Source organism: Myotis nattereri (assembly GCF_964212035.1).
Source record: "Myotis nattereri genome assembly, chromosome: 16".
Taxonomy (NCBI): Eukaryota; Metazoa; Chordata; class Mammalia; order Chiroptera; family Vespertilionidae; genus Myotis; species Myotis nattereri.
Genome location: NC_138091.1, coordinates 45,477,649 through 45,504,090, shown reverse-complemented (window position 1 = coordinate 45,504,090; position 26,442 = coordinate 45,477,649). Strand labels below are relative to the sequence as shown.

Genomic DNA, 26,442 nt, shown 5'->3' with positions numbered 1-26,442 from the left:
AGCACATTTGAGGTGCAGTTTTCATTTTTACTAAAATTGCAAGGTTTTATTAAGTGGGAACACTCAGTTCTGGGAACAATGTCTTACAGTCGGCACCCTTACACAATGGTGGTGACACTTTACATGTGGGCAAATCTTTGGGGAAAGAAAGAAAGCAATATATAAGAACTATAGATGTATGCAAATACTCACTGCGGCATTATCTGACATAAAAGACCATCAATAACCTCTCACAGGGGCATGAGAATCCATTATGCCACAGTACCATAAGGTAATGTCACACAGTGAATACAATTACAATTATGAAGATTTTTGGAGAAACATGAGAAATGCTGAGAATGTGTAAAAACTATGAAATTTAATGTAAACAGTGAATGTATCTGTACAAAAACATGCACATGTAATAAAATGTATGCATGTGGAGAAAAACTGGAAGGCAATATGTAAAAGATAAAAATAGCGCTGTGATAGCAGTGAGATTACGACTGTCTTTTATTTTCTCAAAAAATGTACTTAGTGTTGCCCTAGCTGATTTGGCTCAGTGGATAGAGTGTTGGCCTGTGGACTGAAGGGTCTGGGACTCCATTCCAGTCAAGGGCAGATGCCCGGGTTGCGGGCTTGATCCCCAGTAGGGGGCGTGCAGGAGGCAGCCGATCAAAGATATTCTCTCATCATTGATGTTTCTCTAACTTTCCCTTACTCCCTGAAATCAATTAAAAATATCTTAAAATTTTATTTAGTGTTATTACACCAGGTTCGAATATTTGAAAAGGTGGATGGGGTTGGAGCAGGTGAGAATCCTGCAGCCCCTCCTATACATTCTTTGTCCTAAAATTGTCAGTTTAGGAGGGGAAGAACCATGTCTGTCTATTCACAGTATGCACTCAGCTCTCAGCCCAATGCCTAGCACTTATCAGATGCTTAATAAATATTTGTTGAATGAATAAATGAAAATGCCTGAAGTCTAAAAAGTCTCAACCCATGATGACTGGGTACATTCCATCCTGGGGAATAAAGAGAAATTTGGTTTTGTTGGAATTAAAAAATGAAGGCCCATCCATAATGGCAATTCCCTGGTCTTCTTGATAAGTGAATTTGGGAATGAAGGACCCAGAGAGAAACAGTCTGTTAAAGCAAACCCAATTACCACCCAGGAACATATGTTGCCCTGAGGCCTCTGCTGCCATAACAACATCATGTAACTATAACTACAGCCCTGGAGGGCTTTGGCCCTGTCAAATATGGAAAAAGATGTCTTCATCATAGCACAGCTTTGTGCTCAGATTGACTTCCCGAGGGAGCTTGGATCAGGGAAGGGAGGTAGATAAGTGGAGGAAGAGGGGGAGATGAAGGGCATGAGAAGGAGAACTGCTATTGAATCAGGAACAGTGATTTTTTTTTTTTTTTAGCAATTTTTAAATGTGGTAATTTGACTGTTTAGTTTTGGTGGCTCTTTATAACCCCAGCTGCAGAGGTGGGGAGCTGTGCCTGAGCCTGCTGGGAGTAGGTGGTGGGTAAGGGTGATACAAAAACCAAATGAACAAGTATCCAACCAGGTAAGAGAAGTTCCAGGCCATCTCCAGCAGGAGTAAACAAGGAAGGACCATTAGTGATTGTGCTGACTCACTTTTTAAGGCAGCTCAAAAGTGAAAAAATGTTAATATGAATTATGATCACATTAGCAACCTCTGAGATTCTCCCAAAGGGATAAAGACAAGGCCAATCACTTGTCCTCAGAAGTTATAAGATTGGCCTGACTATACTAACATTGGGTCAAGGCATACTTCCCCACCTTACAGGACAGTTCCTAGTATCTGCACAGAGGAAACTGCTGTTCCTAACCCCTCCTAGGCACATCACTGGTTCAAAAAGAGGCTTAGAGGAGAGAGAATGGCTAAGTTTCCTAACTGAGCCAACACCTGGCAGTGGCCACCCCATTACCTGAGCTCTTTTAGATGCCAGGCAGTAAGAGAGAAGCTAGAGACAGTATGGCCAGCCAGGCCAGGCTCCCAACCTCCAGGAGCTCTTGGGCCTTTGAAGCAAACAACAAACAACTACACTTTGTATTTGAAATCTGGTACCTATCATTTTACTGGCAAGGGGAACATTTTAAAGAAAATTGAGGAACCTTTTAGGGAATTCACAAATGTAGCTGATGCGGTAAGATACAGGTATAAGAAAGAAAATGAACACGGACATAGTCAAAAGACTCCCTGCCCTGTACAGTTCTTCCTCAATTCTGGGTGAGATGATTGCAGCATTGTTACAGCCAGTCTTCCTGCCTTGGGTCCCCCTGCCACTTGGCTCAGTCCCCCTCACAGCTTCCAGAGATCTTTAGAGTGCAAATTTGATCTCAGGACTTCCCTGCTTAGAGTCCTTCAGGTATCTCCCATTACTTGCAGTCCAGGTCCTTAGCAGGGTGTTCAGGGCTCTGCATGAACTGGTTCCCCCAACCATTCCTGGCTCTCGTTTAGGCCACCATCCTTCCTCCACCGAGCCATCAGTCACCCTGTGCCCAATGCTGCTCCACATCACTACACTTTTACACATCCTGTTCCGTTTGCATGGAAAGCCTTATTCTCCTTGTCCACTGGCCAACTTATTTGTCCCATGAAATTCCACTCTTATTTAACCTGTTCTATAAATTCCTTCCTAAACGCTCGAGATAAAACACTCCATTCCTCCTCTGTACCACTTCTGAACGTGGCCCATCCTTCTATTTTCCTACGAGTATTTTGGAACAATGACCTCACTGGCCTGGGGAACACAGTGCTTTCTCCATGTTGGGGTGGCTCAGTGCCTGGTATACAGTGCCTGGGTCATCACTCTGTCTCTTGAGCAGAAGTGAGGGTGAACAGACAGGAGCAAACAACCGCGGAGACCACGTAAAGTAAAGATGCATTCACAAACATTACGATGTTACAGCCATGACTAGGATGACTAGACTTACGAATGTCAGTAACGACAGCCATTGTGATGCACTGCGGGAACCCTTCAATCCTTACACCCACCCTGTGAGGCGGCTGAGTGTCTACTTCACAGGTGAGAAAACTGAGGGACAGATAAATTTTGAAACTTACCCAAGAGCAGTGCAGGCAGAGCTAAAATTCAAATCCAGACATGACATCAAAGCCCTGTGCTAGACACCAGGAGAGCCGATGGACAGAATAAACAGGGGTTATGTGTTCCCATTGTTTGTTTGGAAGGAGAGAGGAAAACAGCTATCACATTGTCTAAGGAAGAGTCTAAGTATCACAGTAAATGCAAAATAACATACCACTAACGCCCTACTACCTCAGAAATACTAAATCAGGAAAGGCTTTCTGAAGAAAGGAAATTGTAAAGAAGACTGGATGTATCAAGGCAGGAAGAACAGCAGAGCTACCTTTGTGAAGTCTGGCAGATGAGGATGGGCAGGAGGGCAACTGTTCAAGGGCTTTGAAACCAACATCAGTTCCTGCTTCAAGAGCGAACCCAGTCATGACGAAAATGACACTCAAAGTAAACATGTTGGTTCAAAAAAAGAAAGAAAAACGCTTTCGGGATCCCTCTTTGCTCATTCTAAATATACCTCGCTATTCTACTTCCATCTTAAGTACACATTTTCCTTATGATTATATTTCTATCCTAGGGGCGTTAGTTTTTTCATCTTTCTGCCAGAGTTTACACTTTCCAAGGACAAGAACCGTGTCTAAAAGGAATTGGAAACTCTTTTAGTGTCAGCTGCAGTGTTTGAAAAAATCCAATGTAAGAGATTAACTCATGTTGAACATTTGTAATGCTGGTATTTGTATGATGAATGGTGAAGTCCGGATAAGATCTTATTCTAAAATATTAACTTCACCATCTTTGAGGGCTATACATTCAGAGACTATAAAACAGTCAACACATTCTGCTTGACTAGAAAGCATTTACTGCGGGTGGAGCATGGTCTGAGCACTACTAAGAATGGTATGAAAGAATTGAGCTATGCTCTTTTTTTGGGGGGGGGGGAGTTGGTTAAAACTTTTATTCATCACTGATTAATTGCAACTCCCCCCCCCCTTTTTTTTGAGCTATATTCTTAACATAAGAGCTCCTGACCCCTAGTTGGGGGAGCCAGACAACCAAGAGTAACCTCAAAACACGCCAGGAAGTGCAAAAAATAACAGAAATCGTGTGAAATTAAATGCTGACGTGCTAGGGCTATCCTTGGAGAAACTCGAGCCCCTTTCCATATACGTTTTTATGTGCGGCTCAACCTAAGTAGGTTATTCAGAGGTCTTTACACTAAACACTAAAAGCTAAATATCAAATACTAAAGCTGCCCGTGCTGATAGGGCCGGGTATCCCCGAGGAGAGTGCGGGCGGAGGGTCGGAACCGGCGGTCTTCTCAGTCCTCTGTGCAGCTAGCTCACCCGTGCGATGGTCCCCCCGTGGCTCCGCTCCTGGGGGAAGCTCCCCGTTAGCGGGCCTCGGGTGGAACGGGGTCCCTGCTCCTGAATGAATGACGGAGCTGGTGCCACGCCTCCGCCCAGTCGCTCTCGGCCAAGCTGCGGTCCTGGACGCCTGCGCTCCCCTCCCAGCCTCCTCTATGGCTCTTCTTCCAGCCTGTATCCTCATCGACGTCTTCCTATTATTTAAAGCAGACCCTATTATTTAAACATCTTTTTTTTTTTTTTTAGCTCCAGCTTCACTAAAAAGATTCCTTCTTCTCCTTCCCTCCCCCAACTCCTGGCTCAAGCTTCTGATTTCCAGGGGTCACTTGGGTTACAGTGGGGTTCACGGCTTCTCCGGTTCTGGTGCGGCACCCCCGCCCCCGCCCGCCCAGGCCTCTTGAACACATACAGAATGGGGGGCCGGGGGGGGGGGGGAGGGAAGAGGGTGCTCACCACAAAGCTAAACTGGGAATTCTGCGGAGCTACGGCTTCTGAAGAAGGAAAGGGTTCTGCCTCCTCCCGCGACCTGAGCGACTTAACTTACTTGCTGTTCGCTAAAGGCAAGGGCAATGTCTCCTTCGCCTGACAAGGAGCTTCCTGGTGGTGGGCGCTGCCCTTTCGTTTCTTTTTCGGAGCCTTCATCCCCACCACTTTGAGACACGGGACGGCTCTTAAACAATTATTTTTGTGTGTGTGTGCAAACTATCCCCTCTCAGCGTTGAGTTTATAGGCTACACGGAAACGTCCTTTAGCCCGTTAGGCAAAGAAGGGGTTAAAGATCAACAACCTGCTGAATTCTGGGGGTTTCCTTCCCCGACTTCAGAAATGAGAGCTACCGGGAAGGGAGGGACATTTTGCCCAAGGTAAAGATGAGAACCATTCCCTTCCACGGGCAGGCTTCTGCCCCAAACAAGAATGGCTACCCACGCGCACACAAAGGGTGCCATTCCCCCGAGTAAAAATGGCCGGCCCCGGTTTGCACTGGGCGCCCAGTTCCAACATGGCGCTCACGAGCCTCACCGGACGCAGCGCAACTCCCAGGACCCCACCGGGCCCATCACGTCAGACGACGCGAGCCTCAGCCGGAAGTGAAGGAAAAAGCGCTCCAGCCCGCGGCGCCTGCGCAGAAGGCTGTAGACGCTGTGAAGCAGGAGGCACTTGGGATCGTCCGCAGGATTGGGACTGCCACAGAGGCCGCCACGGAGCCCGCCGGAGCTACCGTTCCTCTCGCTGCTGCCGCCGCTGCCCGAGTCGGAACCGTCGGGCCGCAGCCGCCGGCAATGCCGCGAAGGAAGGTGAGAGGAACGGGACCGGAGGGATGGCGGGTGTCTAAGGACAAGTCGATTGAGCAGCGTGACGCAGTTGGTCACGCTCCACAGACAGCCTCTGGGTTCCAACTTCCCGACCCCCCGAATCTAGCTCCGCAACCCTCTCTTCCGTCCAGATCCTACAGAAAAATGTGGGCCCGACGCTGGCCTTGGCCTGTGCTAGCAACTATTCCCGCCCTCTGCTTGCCTGGCTCGGAGGCGTTCTTCTCGTTAATTGGTCGCTGAAACGTCTAGAAGCATATTGATTGGCTGGTGACACCGCCCATTTGGGCCCAACGGTTACCTCCCCGCGTGCGGGGGAGGTGTCTGAGCCTGGCCCCGCAGCTCTCGGATTGGCTGTAGAGAACGATCCCTCCTCTCTTGATTGGCTGAGGTTGGCAGTCTGTCCCGTGGGGGTGCGGCTTAGCGGGACTGCGATTGGGTGGCACGAATCCCCGCCCTCTGGGCCTGATGATGCTGTAAATGGAGAGGCGGGGTTTTGGAGCATCCTTCCTTTCCCGGCGGGGGGCACAACAAAGCAGAGACTCTGGGTGATAGAGAACCAGCGCCCACTCCCAAGGGATCCCACTGTGACATTGCATCCCAGCCGTAATTTTTCCGTATTAGCTTAGTTGGACAGCGCCTAGCAAATGCATTTCGTAAAATCAGAAACTTCTTAAAATTACATGGGACTTAGGAGATCACCCCCATCCCTTCTTTTTACAGCTGAAATTACATGGGACTTAGGAGATCACCCCCATCCCTTCTTTTTACAGCTGAACAGAGAAAGGCCTAAAGGAGTGCCCCAAGGGACTCAATTAGGCGATGGCTGTGCCAGCGTTACAGAACAAATCTAATTCAACAGTTTTTTAAAAATGTATTTTTATTGATTTCAGAGAGGAAGGGAGAGAAACATCAGTAATGAATCATTGATCGGCTGCCTCCTGCTGGGGATCCAGCCCTAAACCTTACTGGGGATTTAGCCCCAAACCCCACCTGGAATCCAGCCTTGACCCACTGAGCAGGGCATAATTCAACAAATTTTTATTGACTAGTCGCTATGTGCTGGTTGCTGGGGAGTCAAAAATTAAACATAATCACTGGCTTTAAAAATCTGATGGGGGGGGGGCAGGGAAACAGGCATATAAATACCTGTAGAAGGATCTAGTAAATTCTCTACTTAGAAGTATATAGACAAAGTTATGGAAGGCAAGTGTGAGAGCAAGTAATTCTGCTCCAGAGTAGGATGGGAGTGGATCAGGGAAAGCCAGAGAGAAGAGGTCAAGTCAGGAAAGGATGGTCAGAGATGATCAGTGATTCAATAACTGATAACTGGACTACATGGGTAACTGGACTAGATGACCTTTGGTCTCCCCCTCCCTTCCCATCCTATTGATTTACTGTGATTCTGGGGCTTCTGCTCATTTCTGAGCAGACTGCCCTTGAACTATTTGGAAAGCTGGGTGGTATCTTGCTCATTTCTGCAGAAATTTTTCTCTTCACAGAAATTTTCAAATAAATTATTTGCATTTTTCTAAGGTCTCCTAAAATGACCTAAATTGGTAGATGTTTATGTTAAAGCTCACCAAATGCAGGAATAGTCTTGGTGCCTTGGAATAGGTCCACAGTCTCCCCAAATACAAAGAGCTCTTAAACATGTAAGTTTGTTCTTTGTTACTTATTTGGTGGCAAAACCTGTCCTAAACGGTCCTGAGGTTACTTGCAGTTTTTGTATGCCTTCTTTAGTGTGATTATTTACATATTATAAAGTGTCTGTTTATCTAAAAAATTATGAATTCTAAACACAAGTGGCCCTAAGGGTTTTGAATAAAGAATAGGGGACTTGCAGTGTGAAGCTTTGTATTTTTTTTTTTTTTTTTTTGCAAATGCTATTCCCTTTCTGGGTTAGTAAAAGATGTATAGTGTTAATGCCCAACTGCTGAAAGTTATCCTAATGGCTAATTATGCCTTTGGAGGCTAATAATTGACAAATAATTATTAATTGAAAAGACAATAAAACCTCTGTTTCTGAATGCCTATAAGTCTTCTTGTGCAAGCTGCCCCCCTTTTTAAGCCCTTTTGTTATTCATGTGGAGAAGCTTCAAAGGTAGATAATATAAGAAAGAAGAATTTTACTCTTTCTCTGCTTAAATTCTCTTAGGATCAGAGTTGACCATGATATTTTGAATTAGTGTATGGCTTTAAAAAATGTGTTAGCTGTTCATGGAGACTTTGAACAAAAACTCCCTAAAGTTAAATGGAGGCAAGCACTAACATTTTTCTCACTGCCTTGGACTTATATATAAATGCATGGCTATTATGTCAGCCAGATCATTTTGAGTTGGATACTTTTATTTCCAGTTTATGATACTGACCTCCACATGGACTTGTTTTAGAATTAATTCTAATACAGGAAAAATTAATTCTCTTCATTTATTTAATGAGGATGCATTATTTGTAGGCTGTTCATTTAAATGTTTTAAATAAAGGGAGGTTGACTGTTGAATTCTTTCTTAGGTTTGAACTTCGCGTTTTCAGCATCACGGTTCGTTTTATTTCCAGTGTTAATACAAACCCACAGAGTAAATGCTTCTGTGCTAATGTCTGGATCTATGGTGTTACAGAGGAATGCAGGCAGTAGTTCAGATGGAACCGAAGATTCCGATTTTTCTACAGATCTCGAGCACACAGACAGTTCAGAGAGCGATGGCACATCTCGGAGATCTGCCCGAGTCACCCGCTCCTCAGCCCGGCTGAGCCAGAGTTCCCAAGGTAAAAGGCTTCCTTCTCCCTGCCACGCCTCACAACCTGCTGACGGTCATCACATGTGTTAATGTGGAAACTGCCCTGTGGCTGATGTAGATGACAGTCTGGTGAATACAGAGCAAATGACAACAGAAGTATCAGGTCTTTAACTATGGTTCTGTGGGAGGCCTGGGTGGAGGTGCGAAAAGGGGGGGAAATGGAAGACATCTGTAATAATGTCAACAATAAAAAGAAAATTTAACAACAAAAAAAACCTCCCCAAATGGTTTGGTTCTGTTGGGGGTGCTGTCTCACTTTTAGATCCAAACGAACTATGTCTGGTATAATGGATATGTAGCTCATGAATGTCTTGAGTCATTTAACTTTTTTAGATTACAGTTTTCCTGTCAGTAAAATGGGAATGTCATCCTGTCACTTTCTGTTAGAATGGTTTCCAGTGGTTCTCAACCTGTGGGTCGCGAACAATGAAACTACATCCTGCATATCAGATATTTACATTACGATTCATAACAGTAGCAAAATTACAATTATGAAGTAGCAATGAAAATAATTTTATGGTTGGGGGGTCATCACAGCATGAGGAACTGTATTAAAGGGTCGCGGCATTAGGAAGATTGAGAACCACTGGTTAGACTTAGGGACTTAAAGTAGTCTCTTGACAATTGGTAGGGACTCAATACTTCTAAAACCATGTTTAATTCCATAATATAGTTAGATACACAATTAATAGTTGACTCAATATCAGTTGACTCAACTGATTTTGTAAATACCCAAAATTGCGTTTTGGTATAGAGAATAGAGAATCTCTGTGTTAAAAGTTTCTCCAGTGCAATTAGCCACCTGAGCTTCTTAGATTTGGAAGGTACCCCTGACCCCTCTTGGCTCTGCTCTGGGATTCTCTGGGGAGGAAAGAAGGTTGCAGTTAATACAGAAAGCTCATGATCAGTAAGTGATAATATATTAAGGGGGGAAATGTAATATACTTTGAGCACTGAAATAGTGCTGATTTGGTTACTGCTGTGTGAGCATGAGAGAAAAACACAAGTTTTTCAGGCAAGAAAGTGGGAATAGTCTCTTACCTGTTCCTAACTTGATTTTTTAATTTAAAATTTCAGCTGAATTATAGCTGTTGTCTCTTGATTTCTCAATTTTTAAGTTTTATTTCTAGCACAATGGGAATATTGATAAATGGCTACTATAATTCAGGTACTATATCATGAATGGAATGCCATGATGGAAGAATCAGTTTCTGCCCTCAAGGACTGCTCAGTTTAGTGCAAGATAAAGATATGTAAAGTGATCATTGTAATGCATTGTGGTAAGAACTCAGAGAAGTTTGCATGGATTACTATGGGAGCCAAGAAATGGAGCAGCCAGATGATGGCAGGACTCCCAGATGGACAGTTTAAAGGATTTAATAGGAATTTACAATTTGAAAGATGAGAAAGTGTCATCATAGGCAGAAGGAACAGTATATTTAAAGCAAAGAGCATAATGTTCTTAGAAAGTATTAATTGGCCATGCCATGGACACGTAAAAGTTTAAGTATTCAAAACAGCTAAGAAACACATGAGCTCTGGGTCTCTTTCTGGTTGTTATACTTCATGACCACAGAGTTCTGGGGACACCATTCACAATGTAGTCTGTGGAAGGCAGCCCTCTCTAAAGCAAAATGTAGACTACATTGTAAATGTAGCCCCCGGCTGTGTGCAAACTGATAACCCACTTGTGTGCTAATTGACACAAAAGTTTGAGAATTTCAATTTTCTCCTTGTTTAAAATATGCTTTAATTTCAGGTTTGACTTTCTTTTATTCCTTTTTTAAGTGTCATCAGTTTGGAAATGTAGAAAGACTGTTGGGTGCTTTAGAATAGGTTTTGCCATCCAAAACAATTTTAAAAGCTGTATTATTGCATTACCCTTTATGAGTCTATTATTTCTCTTCAGGGTTTCAGAAAGGGTAATTAGGAAGAGAAAAAGAGACCCCTAAGGAAAGGAAATATTTGTATATTGTTATACCTTTAGTAATAGAATACCTGTTATGGTGGGTTAGAGTAAGGAAAGAAAGAGAGGATGCAGCTATTATATATAAAGTACTAGATCTGTGTACCAAGTATCACATTAAGTCCTTTACATGAGTTATCGAACTTATTCCTCACGACAAACATGAAGAGTGTGCTGCTAGTATTTTCCCTTTTAAAGATAAGGAAACGGGCTTGGAGAGATTAACAGCTAGTTGGTATGGAAGAGTGGAATTGAATCATGTTTAGCCGTGATTCCAGAACTTAAACTATTAATTCTACACAATATTTCATTTCTATGCCTGATTGAGGCTCTTTTGCTTATGTTTTATTTAATAAAATAGATATTTTAAACATTTGTTGGATTTTGTGAAATGTGAAGAGGATGAATCATGTGGATGGGAAATAGACTTCCTTGTTTTTTCTTTAAGTGTTATATTATCTTTTCAGATTCCAGCCCTGTTCGAAATTTGCCGTCTTTTGGCGCCGAGGAGCCTGTTTATTCTACCAGGAGAGTGACCCGCAGTCAGCAGCAGCCTGCCCCAGTGACTCCGAAAAAATACCCACTTCGGCAGACTCGTTCGTCTGGCTCAGAAACTGAGCAAGTGGTTGACTTTTCCGATAGAGGTGAGTGGGTATGCCATTCCAGAGAGGGTGTGGTCAGTTTCTTCATAAGGAAGGCTTGGAGCCACTGCAGACAGATGCCTAATACTGACAATATCTCAGCTACGTCCATGCTGTTTGCCTGATTCCTTTCTTATATCTTGCTGAGGACAGTTTGGTACTAGAATATTCTTGCGGTCCAGAGTAGCCGGATCTAAGAAATTGGACCTGCAATAGGCAAAAGGGTCTGGGTACCTCTTACTCACAGGTGAAGAAGGCTTGGACCAGATTTTCTTTTCTTTTTTAAATAAGTTTTTAATTTTAATTATAGTTGACATTCAGTATTAATTTGTTAGTTTCAGGTGTACAGTATAGTAGTTAGACAATTATATAATTTGCGAAGTGATCCTCCTGATAATTCTGCTACCTACCTGTTAGCATACATAGTTATTTTTTAAAAAATACATTTTATTGATTTTTACAGAGAGGAAGGGAGAGGGATAGAGTCAGAAATATCGTCGAGAGAGAAACATCAATCAGCTGCCTCCTGCACACTCCCCACTGGGGATGTGCCCGCAACCAAGGTACATGCCCTTGACCAGAACCGAACCTGGGACCCTTGAGTCCACAGGCCGAGCCTCCATCCGCTGAGCCAAACCGGTTAGGGCTATACATAGTTATTAAATTGTCATTGGCTATATTCCCTATGTTGTATTCTACATCCCCATGACTATTTTGCAACTACCAATTTGTACTTTTTAATCCCATTACTCTTTTCATCCAGTCCCCCAACTCCCTCCCATCTGGTAACCTTCAGTTTGTTCTCTGTATCTATGAGTCTGTTTCTGTTTTGCTTGTTCATTTATTTTGTTCTTTAGAATCCACAGATAAGTGAAATCATACGGTATTTGTTTTTCTCTGACTTATTTCACTTAGCAGAATACCCTCTAGGTCCATCCATGTTTATGGACCAGGTTTTCTTACAGCCATGCTTATCAGTCCAGTTATCTCTGAGTTTTTGAGAAGAGGTGCCGTTTAGTAATGGGAATGGTAAGCTATCGAGATTGTGATTCACCAGCCCAAATCAGAGACCTTTGAGCAGAGGTTTTAGATTGGTGAGTTTCTAGCCTGCCAACATGGTTGGTTGGTTTGCTTGCACAGTATTTACATTTTAAAAAAAATGTGTTGCCAGTATTTGAAAATACAGAAATTGTGTCTGAAAACCTGGGCTACTAGTTTCTTTGACAAATTGGAAAGCTCTGGGAAGACTAGGTGGCCCCTCGCCCACAGTAATAATTGGCTAGAGCTGAATGGTAGTTGTCCCTAGAGATGGACAGTCATCTTTCTGTTTGGCCTTGCTCAGCCCCTGTAGGCATTTTGTTTGCAACACTTGATTTAAAATTTTTCTTTTTTTACTTTATTGATTTTAGAGAGGGAGGAAGGGAGAGAACCCGCAACACAGACGTGTGCCCTGATCAGGAATTGAACCTGTGACCTTTTGGTGCACTGGACGACACTCCAACCAACTGAGCCATATTGGCCAAGGCTGCAACTCCTGATTTAGAGTTTGGAATTGGAATTGTTTGATTACCAACAGCTAACTCAAGAGTCAGGTCTATTCACACTTTCACACCAAGTCTGTTCAGTGTCATCCAGAAAGACAAAACATTTTCATTTGTCTTCCATCCTCTGTATCTCCTAGAAATAGAGTGGGATGGTAATGTTTTTAAAAAATTTTTTTCTATCCAGTTTTGATTAGCCATGATTGAGGGCTTAGGAGAAACACAGATAAGTAAAATGTATTAGGGAAACTCAAAATTTAAATTTTAGTCAGAATTTAAAGTTGCACAAAAGGAACAATGTTCATTTTTTTGTTTTTCATTTAGCTTTTGTAGCAGATAAATAGCTAAAAGTTACTGGTCAAATCATAGAAGATCTGGGAAGACCATAAACACTTCTGAATAGTAAACCTCTAACTAAATGAACCCTTTTCACAAGTTCTACCAATTGCTTTTATTGTAGAAACTAAAAATACAGCTGACCATGATGAGTCTCCACCTCGAACACCAACTGGAAATGCACCTTCTTCTGAGTCTGACATAGATATCTCCAGCCCCAACGTGTCTCATGATGAGAGCATTGCCAAGGACATGTCCCTGAAAGACTCGGGCAGCGACCTCTCTCATCGCCCCAAGCGCCGTCGCTTCCATGAAAGCTATAATTTTAACATGAAGTGTCCTACACCAGGCTGTAACTCTCTAGGTAAGTGTGCCCCAACTTTATGACACCCTATGTTCTGTGGTTCTCTCTCCCTCCAGAATTAGAATCACCCAGAAATGTTTAATGTTCCGTTGTGATCTAGCTTCTTGGGTTCTTCAGTGACCACATGCTCAGAGTAACAATGAATTGCCCACTTGAATAAAAGCATTTCTGCTTCGTGGCCTACTGTCCATAATAATAGATCTGGAAATTAACTGGGATGCACTATTCAGTTTAAATTGAGAGCTTTTCCCGTGGGAAAAGTCTCCTTTTTCTAGCAAAAATGAAACAGAAGACCAGTTATTTTCCAGTATCTCATTGTATGGTCCATGGTATAAGCTTAATGAGGATTAATAGAGTATACGCTAGTGAAGAATAGTGGTGATAGGGCCATCGCTGTTAAATGAGGGAAACAGATTACTTATCAAGAGGCAATTAAACTAAAGGACTACAGATGAAACTCTGGACTTTTGTGACTTCAGTGGTTTTTGGTCCTGTGGCTTTGTGTATTTAATAAATACAAACTAGATAAATCTTTCTTCTCATATAGAATATTTATTGTTTTCTTCTGACAGACTTTGAATCCTTACGGAGGGATTCTTGTCACGGCTTAACCCTTATTTGTACTCTCTAGGTGAGCTTAGAAGCAAATGTTAGACTTAGGCTTTTGTCTAGAGTTGGAAGGTGCTGGTTGGGAGATAAGGGGCCTTTCCTTACTCAGATTTAGCCTTTGAATGTGGCTACCAGGTTCAGGAAAAAAGGTAGACCAGAGTAAGTCGCTTCTATGCAGGCTTCCAGTGCATTTTTCCTAGTATTTTATTTATTTGAATATATTCCTGATTTTAGCAGCAGTTTCTCAAAAAAAAAAAAAATTAACCATAAAAATGCATAAAATAGAGCAAAAGTTCCTCTGAATGCTGTAATAATTATCATTCAAGATGATTGTTTCAGGCCTAAATCAATTTCCTGGGGATAAATAATGAAAAACTAAGATAGGTGTCATCATATAAACCCCAGTACAAGCAGGAGTCAGCTAATGTACTTTAAGAGGGTAAGGGAATCTGCTGGTCACTATCCATGCATCCCTAAGTTGTACTTTTATTTTATGTATACCAGTAGTGGCCCGGTGCACGGATTCATACACATTGAAAGGAAATTAGACGAAAGCTTTATAGTGAGAGCTTTATATGTATCAAGCACGCGCGAGTCAACGTTTGTTTTTAAATTGCCAGTGCACATCATGTACCTGTCGGTTGGTTGGACCAGCAGATGGTTGGTCGCTTAGCCTTTTTTATTTATAGATGTTTAACCAGCCATTCAATAAATACTTATTGAATATTTGCCATGTGTCAGACACTTTTTAAAGTTCTGGTGATGTCTGGCAGGTGTGGCTCAGTGGTTGAGTATTGAACCATGAATTGGGGTCACAGTTCAATTCCTGGTCAAGGCACATGCCTGGGTTGTGTGCTCAGTTCCCAAAAGGGGGCGCGCAGGAGGTAGCCTATCAGTGATTCTCTCATCATTGATGTTTCTCTCTCTCTCTCTCTCCCTCCCTCCCTCCCTCCCTCCCTCCCTCACTCCTTCCCTCTCCCTCTCTCTCCCCCCCCTCTCTCCCTCTCCCTTTCCCTTCCCCTACCTCTCTGAAATCAATAAACATATTTAAAAGTAAATAAAGTTCTGGTGATATAGTTGTGACTAGGTCTAAATCCCAATTCTCTTGGAGGTAGCTAAGTGGGAAAGGCAAACCACATAGCTACATATATTGTTTAACTAGAGATACATGCTATGGAGGAAAATACATAGTATGGTGTGCAAAGAGGGTAGAATATTGTTTGTGCATGTGCACACACAGCAGATTAGGGAAAGCCACTCTGATACCTTGACATTTGAGGAGAAACCTGAAAGAAGTGAGAAAGAGCCATGTGAGTATCAGGGGAATAAGTGGTAAGCTTAGAGGGAACCTTAGTACAACAGGTCTGGGGCAGGAGAATGCTTAAGCAATGTGAGGCGCACTTCAGCGCCATTATGCCTGGGGCAGAGTGACGGGAATGGAGAAGAGGAGATGAAGTCAGAGCAGGGGTCTAATTGTGCGTTAGTTATGCCCAGGGCTTAGCCCCCTTAGTGAGGTAGACCAGAGGGTAAATATAGAGGTGCTGGGTCAGAGGAAAGTTTATTTTGACTTTTGGTTTTATTTTATTGGCAGAGTTTGAAATGTATGAACCTGAGCTTCCAAAATTATTCTTGATCCTGTTCTACTCTTTATCATAGGCAAAGCAATGGCATTAACTTAAAAAAATTTTTGGTATGGAAGTATTATGTGCCTGTGAAAAGTTAAAACCCTATAAGAGGGCTTGAAGTACATAAGTAAAAATTCTTCCTGCATATGCCCCAGATATAAAGCTACTGTTGGTAATTTTTATGAGTGCTTCTAGTTAGTTTCTATACATACAGTATAAGCACACGAATATGTACACATATTTCTTTTGTGTTGGTATTTATAAAAAGGAAAATACACAATGGTTGGTTTGACATCTTGGGTATTTTACATTATTAGCACTTAGAGGATACAGAGCATTCTATTGTATTGATAGTTCATAAATTACTTAAATTGTCCTATGTTGATTGATATTTAGATTATTTTTCATTTTTACCTATTTTGATTAGTACTGTAATGGATAGCCTTGTATGTGTGTATTTGGTGTTTTTAGAAAATCTGTTGGATAGCAATGGCTAGGTCAATAGATCAGCTGTCCTTTTAAAATTTTTAATATAGACACATTAAATTAGTTTTAGTTTACATATAAAGTAAAACATGAATAATTTACTCAGAAGTTATAAATGCACAATATCTAAAAAGGCTTGCCGTAACAGTGATACTTTAGATTTTATATACTGTGTTTGACCACTGGGGGTAGTTTTTGTGCCCAAGATAAAAATGTATGGATTTCTAAAAATTACCTATATATATATACATAAAAGGCTAAGTGACCGTCCAACCAACCGTTACATATGATGCGCACTGGCAATTTAAAAATAAACGTTGACTCGCACATGCGCGATACGTATAAAGCTCTTGCTGGCACCAATTGCACGTATGTGTTTCAATCTGTCATTGTCGATCATGAATTTGGTTGACACTTCTATTATAGAGAAAGGGCAAATAGCGATATTAAAATATTTCTTCTAATTAATTTCCTTTTAATGTGCACGAATCCATGCACCGGGACACTAGCATTTTACAGTTCCAGAGAAATGGCAGTCTGTGTATCATATATTCCCATCTCCCTGAAAACTTGGACTATTTTTGCCCTTTAAAGCTTATTCTATAAATCATGAAGTAATTTTTTTATTTCTTCTTTTCCCCATGAAGTATAATTTTTTAAATTCCAGTGTCTCATTTACACAAAATTAAATGTCTTTTTTTTATGAAAGAAAGGTAAAGATATCCATAGACTAGTGATTTAACTTAGCCAATTTATCTTTTTATGCCACTTGCATTCTCTCACCATCCCTCTCAACCTTAGGTGTTTTATAAACTTTTGGTTGAGATGTTTAAAAAGGAAATAATTTTCAATTCCCTGTATGTTTTCAGCATATGAAAAATAGAAAAATGAGAAGATGCCCCTTTAGGTAAAATGAGCCTTTTTGTATTGTTATTCCTAACATTTTCTCCTCATAAGAGGGCCTTGTGCAAACTGCCTGTTTAAAAGTTTGATTACGGAAGAAGCCTAAATCTTTAAATGAAACCAGTCCCACCACCCAAATAAGGAATATATTTAATTTGGTCCAAAACTATCAAATATATTTGCTTATATGAATAGAAAAGGCCATTTCCTTCTTCATTTTTTATGTTTCTGTTGATTATTGAAAGAAGTTCATCAGGTAGCATAAAATTGCATAATATGAAGTACACTTGTTACCTTATGACTTGATCAGTTTAGCATAGGAAAATTAAATTCTGCCAAAAGAGAATATTCCTGCTTGTGATTTTGTGCCTTTATTATAAGTGTATGGCTTTATGACATTTTGCAGTTTGAGAAATACATCATCAGAACAGAAGGAATTACAATTTATATTGAACATACACAAGTATCCTCAAATATTGCCACATTCAACCTGTGGAAGGAAAGAATTTATTGTGGGTGCAACTCATGGTCCTTAGTAGCAGTTACCTCTTTTGGATTCAATCTGTCTGATTCAATCTGTTTGACCAGACATATATTTGATAAAAATTATATGGCAAAAAACCAGGTTTGTTATGGAGAAAAACAGCACTTTCTAAGCTTAAATATTCTATCTTGAAATTAAGTTTTCCCCTCCTTTAACAGGACATCTTACAGGAAAACATGAGAGACATTTTTCCATCTCAGGATGCCCGCTTTATCACAACCTCTCAGCTGACGAGTGCAAGGTAATTATGTTCTCGTTTATTCAACATGTACTTACCACAGGTGCTTACCATTTGCCAGGCACTTTGCTAAATAGTGGAGATCCAGTGTGGACAGTGGGCAAGGTCCTCCCTCTTAAATTCTAGTGGAGGAAACATCATATAAAACAACTGTGTTTTTAAAAACAATAGTTAATTAAACAGATAAAATAATTAATTATAGTATGTAATGAATGCTTTAAAGAAATTAACAAGAAGGTTATCTATGGAATATTTGGAGCATCACCTTCTAATGCATTATTTTTCATTGAAAGTAACAAAGACTTCTAGCGACCTTTTTCATTAAGTACTGATTTGCATAAATATATGGTCTCAATATTTATGCATTAGGTTCTCATCTTGTAAATCTATGAAGACATTTTGCTTTTAAAAAGTTTTCATGCCAAAGCCGGTTTGGCTCAGTGGATAGAGCGTCGGCCTGCGGACTGAGGGGTCCCAGGTTCGATTCCGGTCAGGGGCATGTGCCTGGGTTGCGGGCACTTCCCCAGTGGGGGATGTGCAGGAGGCAGCTGATCGATGTTTCTCTCTCATCGATGTTTCTAAACTCTCTATCTCTCTCCCTTCCTCTCTGTAAAAAATCAATAAAATATATTTAAAAAAATAAATAAATAAAAAATAAAAATAAAAAATAAAAAGTTTTCATAATTTTTTTCTTTCTGTGGAATAGTCTTCCTTTTTGTTACTCTCAATCACATCTACTCTTGGCTAATTCTTGTTTTAAATTCTTAAAAAATGTAGTCTTAAATAACCTTTGATTTAGAAGTAGAACCTAAGATCCTATTTTATGTGTTTCTGTGTGGGTTGCTGCTACCAAGGATGGAACCAGAAAACTAACTATGGGAAGCAAGAGTTGAGAATATTGTTAATTAAATGGTTTGCTTGGATACTATTTGGATAGGTTATCCAAGCTGGTTAAACCAGAGTATTGATTTGTGGTTGTTATTTTGTTAATAAGTTCAGGATCACAGGTTTATTCCTGTCTGAGGCAGTTTCATCCTGAGAAAATTAGATTCCCCAGCTAACATTACTTCTCCCTGATTTAGGAATTTTTCCTCTTATTTACAAGTTGACCACAGGATGGAAAGTTTCCTATGTGTTCATTCTTTCAGCAACGTAGTATACTGCCAATGCTTACATGGATTTTAAGGTTGAGGACACTTGTTTTTTTCATTCCAGTTCTCTTGTATAACCAAGGCAGTTTCTTCTGCTCTGTGTAAGTGTAAGGGGCAGGTCTTCCCATTATCTTCCCATTAGTCAGAGACCAGGTCAGAACGGGAGCAGCTCTACCAACATCTGCATCAAAGCTGGCAAGGCATTATGTGCTTCTTTCTCTGAAAATAGCTGTGATCTCTTTTTTGAGACTTGTCTCTACTTCTTGTTTCTAAACAAAACGATCTGATACTGTCAATAGTTTTACATAAAAGTCTTCCTAAGCTATAACTTAAGATTGTTGGCCTGTAGCAATATGAGCATACTTCCTTAGCAATTTATTTTTTAAAAATAAAAATTTAGTAGTGGAATAAAATTCTGAAGAAAGGAAAGCATTACTTGAATTTTTCCTCTTTCAAGGGGAATCAGGATCAGCATAATCCATCTTTACCCCTGGAACATGTGCTTGGAGGATCAGGAGAATTTCTGAAAGATACATATATTTTTATTATATTTAGAATCCCAAATGGAAAGATTAGACTAATGCCTTACATTTATTCAAAGCTCTAACATTTAAAAAATACTTGCATGTATATGATTACCCTAAGTGTCCTGGTAAATGATTGCTCTCAGTGATATGACCATTTTTATTCAGTCCTAGATTTCTGTGACTGCATGTGCCAAACACTGTTGTTGGTATCTAAGGATTCTGTGAATGAGATAAAAGGCTACTGCATTCAAGGAGTTTACATTCTCATGGTGGGAAGCCAAATCAACATATAAATTACTAAGTAAATAAGAATTTAATAAAGTGATAAATATAAGAAACAAAAAGACTAAAGCCATTTCAGAAAGTGACTGCTTTGGGGGTGATGAAGGGGTGTGGCACTGCTTTTGCTTGGGTCGTTAGGAAAACCTTTTTGAGGTGTTGTCATTTGATCTGAGCAGTTGTGTCAAGATGTAGGATGAGAGATCTTAAGTAGAAGGATGAGCAAGCACAAAGGTTGTGAGGTGGAGACAAACTGTTGGGTTTGAGGGACCAAAAGTTGGCCACTGTGACTGGAGCATGATGGGAAATGAGGAAGCCAGATCCAGATCAAAAAGACCTGAAGGTCTTGGCACAAGGGGTATATTTGTATTTTGATGGCTGTGGGAAGCAGCTGGAAGGCTTTATCAAAGGGGTGATGTAATTTCATAAACCCTTTTCAAAAATCACAGCTTGCTAGTGTGTGGAGAATGGACTGGAGGGGGCAAGAGCTGACTCAGGGTAGACTAGTTGGAAGGCTGCTCCAAAGTTCAGGCAGTAGGCAGTGGCCTGGGCTATTGTTCTGTCAGTGAAGATAGTTAAAATTGGTTGGATTCGGGATATATTTTGGAGGGAGGCAGCGTAATAGACTTGCTGATGGGTTTGATGTGAGGTGTGAGAGAAAAAGAATCAAGGATAACATTAAAGTTTTTGCCCTGATCATTTGTTTAGGAAGTGTTGCTCTTTATTGATGTAGGGAAGATTTGGGTGGAGCAGATCTGTGGGAGAATGTCAGTCTTCTGTTTTGACCATGCTGAGTTTGTTGAAGTTGAATAGGCAGTTGTATATGAGTCCTCACTTACCAGAAGATGAAAGTGAAACTATTGGAAAGATGATGTGATTTGTCTAAGATAACATAACTACTTAGTTAAGTTTCCTAATAGACTTGACCCCAGGTATCTAACATTTTCTCTGTACTTCTTCATTCTGTTCTTGCACTTCCTCTGTCTTGCACTGTTTCTTTTTAATTGTACAGTGGAAAGAGTCCAGGCTCAGAGTCATCAATTAAACTTCAAATTCTTAGTTTTATCATGATTTAGTTGTAATTGTTTCACTTCTCTGATCCTCGGTTAATGGCTGAGATAATGGAATGGAAGCTTGCCTTATCTATATCTTACAGATTTGATGATAATAAATGTGAAGACCCTTTGAAAGTAAAAGTACCACATAAATTCAGGGGATTTGTTCTTGTATTGTTTGCGTTAAGTAAACAGTTGTAGAAGCAGGTGGATTTATTGACGTTGTTGATGGTTGCAGGTGAGAGCACAGAGCCGGGATAAGCAGATAGAAGAAAGGATGCTGTCCCACAGGCAAGATGACAACAACAGGCATGCAACCAGGCATCAGGTATGGGCCTTGTTAAAGCTCTGGCCATTCCCAGTTTGAGAGCCAAGTTTTGGATATGCTCTGCCCATGACTGTCTTTGGGTATTTCATGCCTCTTGTTTCCTATGGTATTATGTCTAAATAACTGGTCTTTAGTCAAACTCAGAATCATAATTGTTTTTCAAATAGTAAATTTTCATGAAACCAACACTTCTACATCATAAATAAAGAAAGCATGCAATTTATAATAATAACAACAACAACAGATAATCCTGGTTATTTGAAAGATTACACCTGCTGCTCTATTTCCTCATTTTGCATCTACTTTTTAACCCATTGTAATTTACCTTCAAACGCGTCCACTCTGCTAGAATGTTTCCAAGATCACCAGTGACTTTTCCTCAGCATTTGACATTTGTTGCTGATGTCGTTTTTTTCTTCTAATTCTCTCTTCCCTTGAATTCCAAGATGCTGCTTTACCCTAATCCTTCTGCTTTTCTGAACATTCATACCCACTGATTACACTTAATTCCTTGTTTCTCCCTGAATGCCCTTGGTCTTTACTCTTGCTGGTTTTCTGCCCAAACTCTATATTCCTATACCAAGAAGAAATTGTATTTACCCTTCAAGGCCTTGTACAACTCTCAGCTGTTGTAGAAATTCTTCCCAAAACTTCTACCATTAATGCATTTCTTCTTCATGCATTCCTACTGTAATGTTCTCAGAATGTTGTTTGGCCTTGTCACATATTATATATACATAGCTCACCATGTGATATCTGTTTTTGAGGTAGGTTATAGGTAGATAGCAGAGGAAGCATGGCGATAAGGGAGAAATTTGGCTTTGGAACCAAACAGATCTGGATTTGAATACTGTGATTCTTTTACTCTAGCAGTGTGGTCTTGGACAGGTCAGCTAACGTCCCTAAATTTTATTTTCTTGTTAATGAAAAGGAGTGACTAATACCTACCTAGCAGGGTAGTCAGCGTAATCATACATCTAACGTCCCTGTCCTCAGTGCTTGAGAGATCAGCACTCTGTAAATGGCAGCTACAGTTCTCTGTGTTTATCTCTGGCTCTATTCTTACTCAGTTTTTCAATTTTTATGTCAGTGCTTGTAAGGCGGTAAGCTTTCAGTAAATGCTTATTGAATTGAAATGATCTTTATTTTACTACTTTTGCTTTGGTGGAGACTTCCATCCTTCATTTATGTTCTATTTCGGTTAATATCAAAATAAGTACATTCCTGAACTCATATTAACTGACAGGGCACTCGATTTGGAATTTTAAAATTGCCAGTCATTTTAACATGGTGGTTGTAACACATCTGACATTCCCACGCCACCCCCTCCCCAGTTTGTTGTTACTTTCATTTTGAAACTAGTTACACAATAAGTTTTCTACCTAGCTCGCCAATTTTCTCCTCTTCTTCCTTTTAGGCACCAACAGACAGGCAGCTGCGATATAAGGAGAAGGTCGCTGAACTCAGGAAGAAAAGAAATTCCGGACTGAGCAAAGAACAGAAAGAGAAATACTTGGTGAGAAAAAGTTAACTATTTAATTAGCATGAACTTCTTTTGGTTTCTAAGCTTCTGTTTTTCAGATTTGTTGTTTGGTGTTCTCTGTAAGTAGAAGGACTGTTTTCTGGCAGTTAGAGTTTACTAAAATCCCCCAAAACTGGCTGTTATGAGTGGAAACTGGAGGTCTTCCAAAAAAAAAAATACTGGTAGAGTTTAGATGAAAAAAATAGTTCAGTCCTCTAGTTGTTTGTAAACTTTAGCTTTAAAAGGTTAAATTTACCCTCTCAAATACCATAATAATGGAGATGTCTGTTTAAGGGGAAATATTCAAAACAAGCTGTAGTCAGTCCACTTACTTTAATGGAAAAATAAAATTCCTACATAATAAAAGGTATTAATTTGGTGATATAATCTATAAATCTTTTTTAGTATTTTAACTTTTTTTCTAGTTTTAAAAGTGATGTACATTTGTAGTAGGAAATATAGAACAATTAAGAAAAGTGCAGAAATAAACATTAATCCTACTACCTGAAAAATAACCAGAGTTAGCATTTTGGGATGTAGCCTAGCTTTTTACATAATGCCTATTTACAAAATTTGGTTATTACTATAAATACAGCTTTGAATTCTATTTTTAATTTAATATCTTAAACTAATTTCCTCATTTTTGTTAAAATTTCTTAAAGAAACTTTTGTATACCCGGGCCGGGTAGCTCAGTTAGAGGTCAGTTGTCCGGATGAATCCACCATGGTTGCAGGTTTGATCCCCTGTCAGGGCACATACAAGAATCAACTAATGAATGCATAAATAAGTGGAACAGCAAATTGATGTGTCTGTCTCTCTCTCTTCCTTCCTCGCTCCAAAATCAGTCCATCAGTAAAAAAAATTAAAAAATATTTTGCATAACTTTAATTTTTAAGTAAAGATTTACTTTATTATCAACCTATTAACAAATGCTTAACTACTGAAAATACCAAAAAAATAGAGAAGAAAAATTACAGTAAAAATGACCCTCCAAAATATAAATCACTGTTAACATTTTGGCATGTGATCGCTCAGTCTTTCTTTGATGCGTTTTTTTTTTTTTTTAAATTATTTCATGGAGGTGGAATGTTTGCTTATTTAGTCCTTAGAATAGATTATTAAAAGTATGGTTTGTGATTACTTAGGCAGTCAGCATGGAGTCACTAAGACAAAAATATGCTAAACTGTATTTACGTTCTTGGTAGTCATCACTGTCTTGAAAATGGCCTTATGAATAAATGGAGATGGGCGACTGTGAGATGAGCTGTGGATTGTAGGGTGAATTTGTAGCTGAACACTTACACTGGACTGTGGGATGTGTAGAGGAAGGACCCTGCAGGGTTGCATTCCTTCCTTTGTATTGTTCAATGTTTTTATCTACAGACTGGGTGGAGGTGTGATGGTGTGGTAACACATATGCCATTTATTGAGTGCTTGTGCTAGGCACTGTGGCTATGTTGCCCCCATAATCTGTAGCAAAGATGGATGGTGTTTCACCTATTTTATAGATGGGAAACAGGTTTAGAGAGCTAATTCGCCAAGAATCATACAGGTAGAAAGAGTGTCTGCAGTAAAAGTTCCTGAAATTCATCTTACAAACATCTGCTTTCCAGTTGTTTGGGTGAGGTTATTTGGACCCAACCTTCCTGGTGAAAATGCTGGATAGGATTTTTTTTAAGTTAAAAAAAAAAAGTTCATGAAACTAGAATAATACTTAGATGTAGTCCAGATTGAAAAAGGTATACATCAGGTGGGCCCAGGTTAACCTTAAGAAACTTTAGTAGGCATACAGGTACTGTTGAATGGTTTCTTCATGTGCTAATAGATGTGTGAAATCTGTAATGTTCTTCTTGGGATGAGCCATTCACTCCTCCTAACTGCCATTATCTTCTATTCTCTGGGTGGGAGGTGGAGTCTAGGATGGAGTGGGAAGGGCTGGAATCAAAGGTTTAAAAGGGAAGTTCCTCTTGTAGGATGTCTTTCCTGTGAAAGGATACTTGTAGTGAATGCCATGGTAAGGTTTGATACTTGTTTAAAACTGGATTATTTTAATGTTTCTAATTTTCTGACTGTTTCCTCTTGTTCTTGCTTAGTATTTAGTAAAATATTTTTCAAAGGGGCTAGCTAGTTTTTCATACATGCTTGGGCTGGAGTTCTAAAGTGAGAACGTGACAATGCCTTTGGCGGACAGTGTAATGATGGCGAAGAAGTTCAAGGGAAAGAATTTACAGAACACTTTCATACAGCTGCCCTTTCCTACCTGCAAATTTACCTTTCAGTCTAAAATCTCAGACTCTAAGGCTTTGAGATTTGTTTGTTTTTTTGGTCTTGTTTCTAAATGAGGGAGTTTCCACCAGGGTTTCTTCCAGATCTCAGGATTCTAGGCATCTGTGGTGCTTTTGGGTTTGTTATACTTACTTATACTGTGGTGCACGTTTTCAGAGGGACAAAGGGGGGCGGGGGCGTAGCATTTTTATCCACGAGGTGCTCATTTAGAGATAGAGAAGAATGAAACTCCCTTTTGGAGAGGTGCTAGGAGCATTTCCTTTCTGGATTCACCAGGGCGAGTATGGGTGTCTTCTGGCTGGCGTTAACCTACCTGATAAATAGCATGTCTGCCAAATCCATGGTGCCTAGGGTAATTAATGCCTGGCATATGGTAGGCATTAGAAAAAATAGCTTGGCATCGATTGAAATGAAGTAGATGACGTTCTTAGAAGCAGAGAGTCTCACGCTCTGGTTGTTTTCCTAGGAACACAGGCAGACCTACGGGAACACGCGGGAACCTCTCTTGGAAAACCTGACGAGCGAGTATGACTTAGATCTTTTCCGAAGAGCACAAGCCCGGGCTTCAGAGGACTTGGTGAGCAGTAAGCCTCTAGCTGAGGACCATTTGTGAGGAGCAGTTCGCCCAAGAAAAACGATGAGTGATCAGTTAGATGGGAATTAATGTACCTTGCTGCTTGAATCCCTTTCCCCTGCCCCCAGCTATCCTTACTTGAGACTATCTCCCTTCCCATTCATATTTAAAATTAATTACCCCTCCTCCCTCCACCTCATTTCCTGATGACCTGTTTTGGTGGAGGTGGTTAGCTGAATAAAACAATAGGTACCCCCTTGCCTCTAGTAATTTGCAATTCTGAGAACCTGTGGACTGGGAGATACCCTGTTGTTCTCTTAAACTGATACTCCTCTTTTCAGGGGTGCCTCAGCCCTTCAATACAACTGTAAAAGAATAAAAAGAATATTGAAGAGGGATAATGGAAAAGGCTTTTGTCAGACATTTTAGAGTTAATCTTTTGACAAATCCAAGTTTTACAATTAAGCTGGTTTTCTGTTCTGATTTTTATCAACAGTTAACATTTAGTTTTGATACTGTCGGCAGAATTTTCAATAAGTTTGCTTTATGAAAATTGTGATTGATTAAATGGATTGAGGGGATCTCTGTAAAGTAAATCTCTTCCTCTCTTTTTTGTTTCTTTACATTTTATTGAATACTTCATTTAAAAATCCTCTGATACGCTTGTTGAAAGTTTTGTAGGTGGCAGGGCTTGCTAGCTGCTCTTGGCTGGGATGGGCGGCTTTGCTGGTTTTCTCTAGGTGTACTCTGGAACCAGGGTATTCCTAGGCTAGCCTTTCTCAATGCTCCATCTGGTTCTGCTTTAAAATCCTATAGCCACTGAGTGGAGATAGATATCCAAACATATTTCTGCTTCCTGGACTTCAGATTTCAGAAGTAAAGCACTGTCCATGTTTCAAAAAACACTTTTTAAAGGACCTAGGTTGAGAGGGTGGGT

The 26,442-nt window shown here is 40.3% G+C and overlaps 1 protein-coding gene across 3 annotated transcripts in view; it reads left to right on the top strand.

The window, feature by feature from the left end:
- Positions 1-4,668: 4,668 nt before the first annotated feature.
- Positions 4,669-26,442, top strand: part of KAT7 (lysine acetyltransferase 7) — a 34,371-nt gene continuing 12,597 nt past the window's right edge. Inside the window, exons 1-8 of one of the 3 annotated variants that reach the window (XM_081109700.1) lie at positions 4,669-5,713; positions 8,243-8,497; positions 10,963-11,139; positions 13,138-13,377; positions 17,703-17,785; positions 21,033-21,122; positions 22,540-22,638; positions 25,398-25,508. In XM_081109700.1, coding sequence (XP_080965826.1) covers positions 5,380-5,713; positions 8,243-8,497; positions 10,963-11,139; positions 13,138-13,377; positions 17,703-17,785; positions 21,033-21,122; positions 22,540-22,638; positions 25,398-25,508 — 1,389 coding nt within the window. In that variant the 5' untranslated portion in view covers positions 4,669-5,379. The remainder of the gene's footprint in view (positions 5,714-8,242; positions 8,498-10,962; positions 11,140-13,137; positions 13,378-17,702; positions 17,786-21,032; positions 21,123-22,539; positions 22,639-25,397; positions 25,509-26,442) is intronic. The other 2 variants (XM_081109701.1, XM_081109702.1) reach the window with 2 other exon arrangements.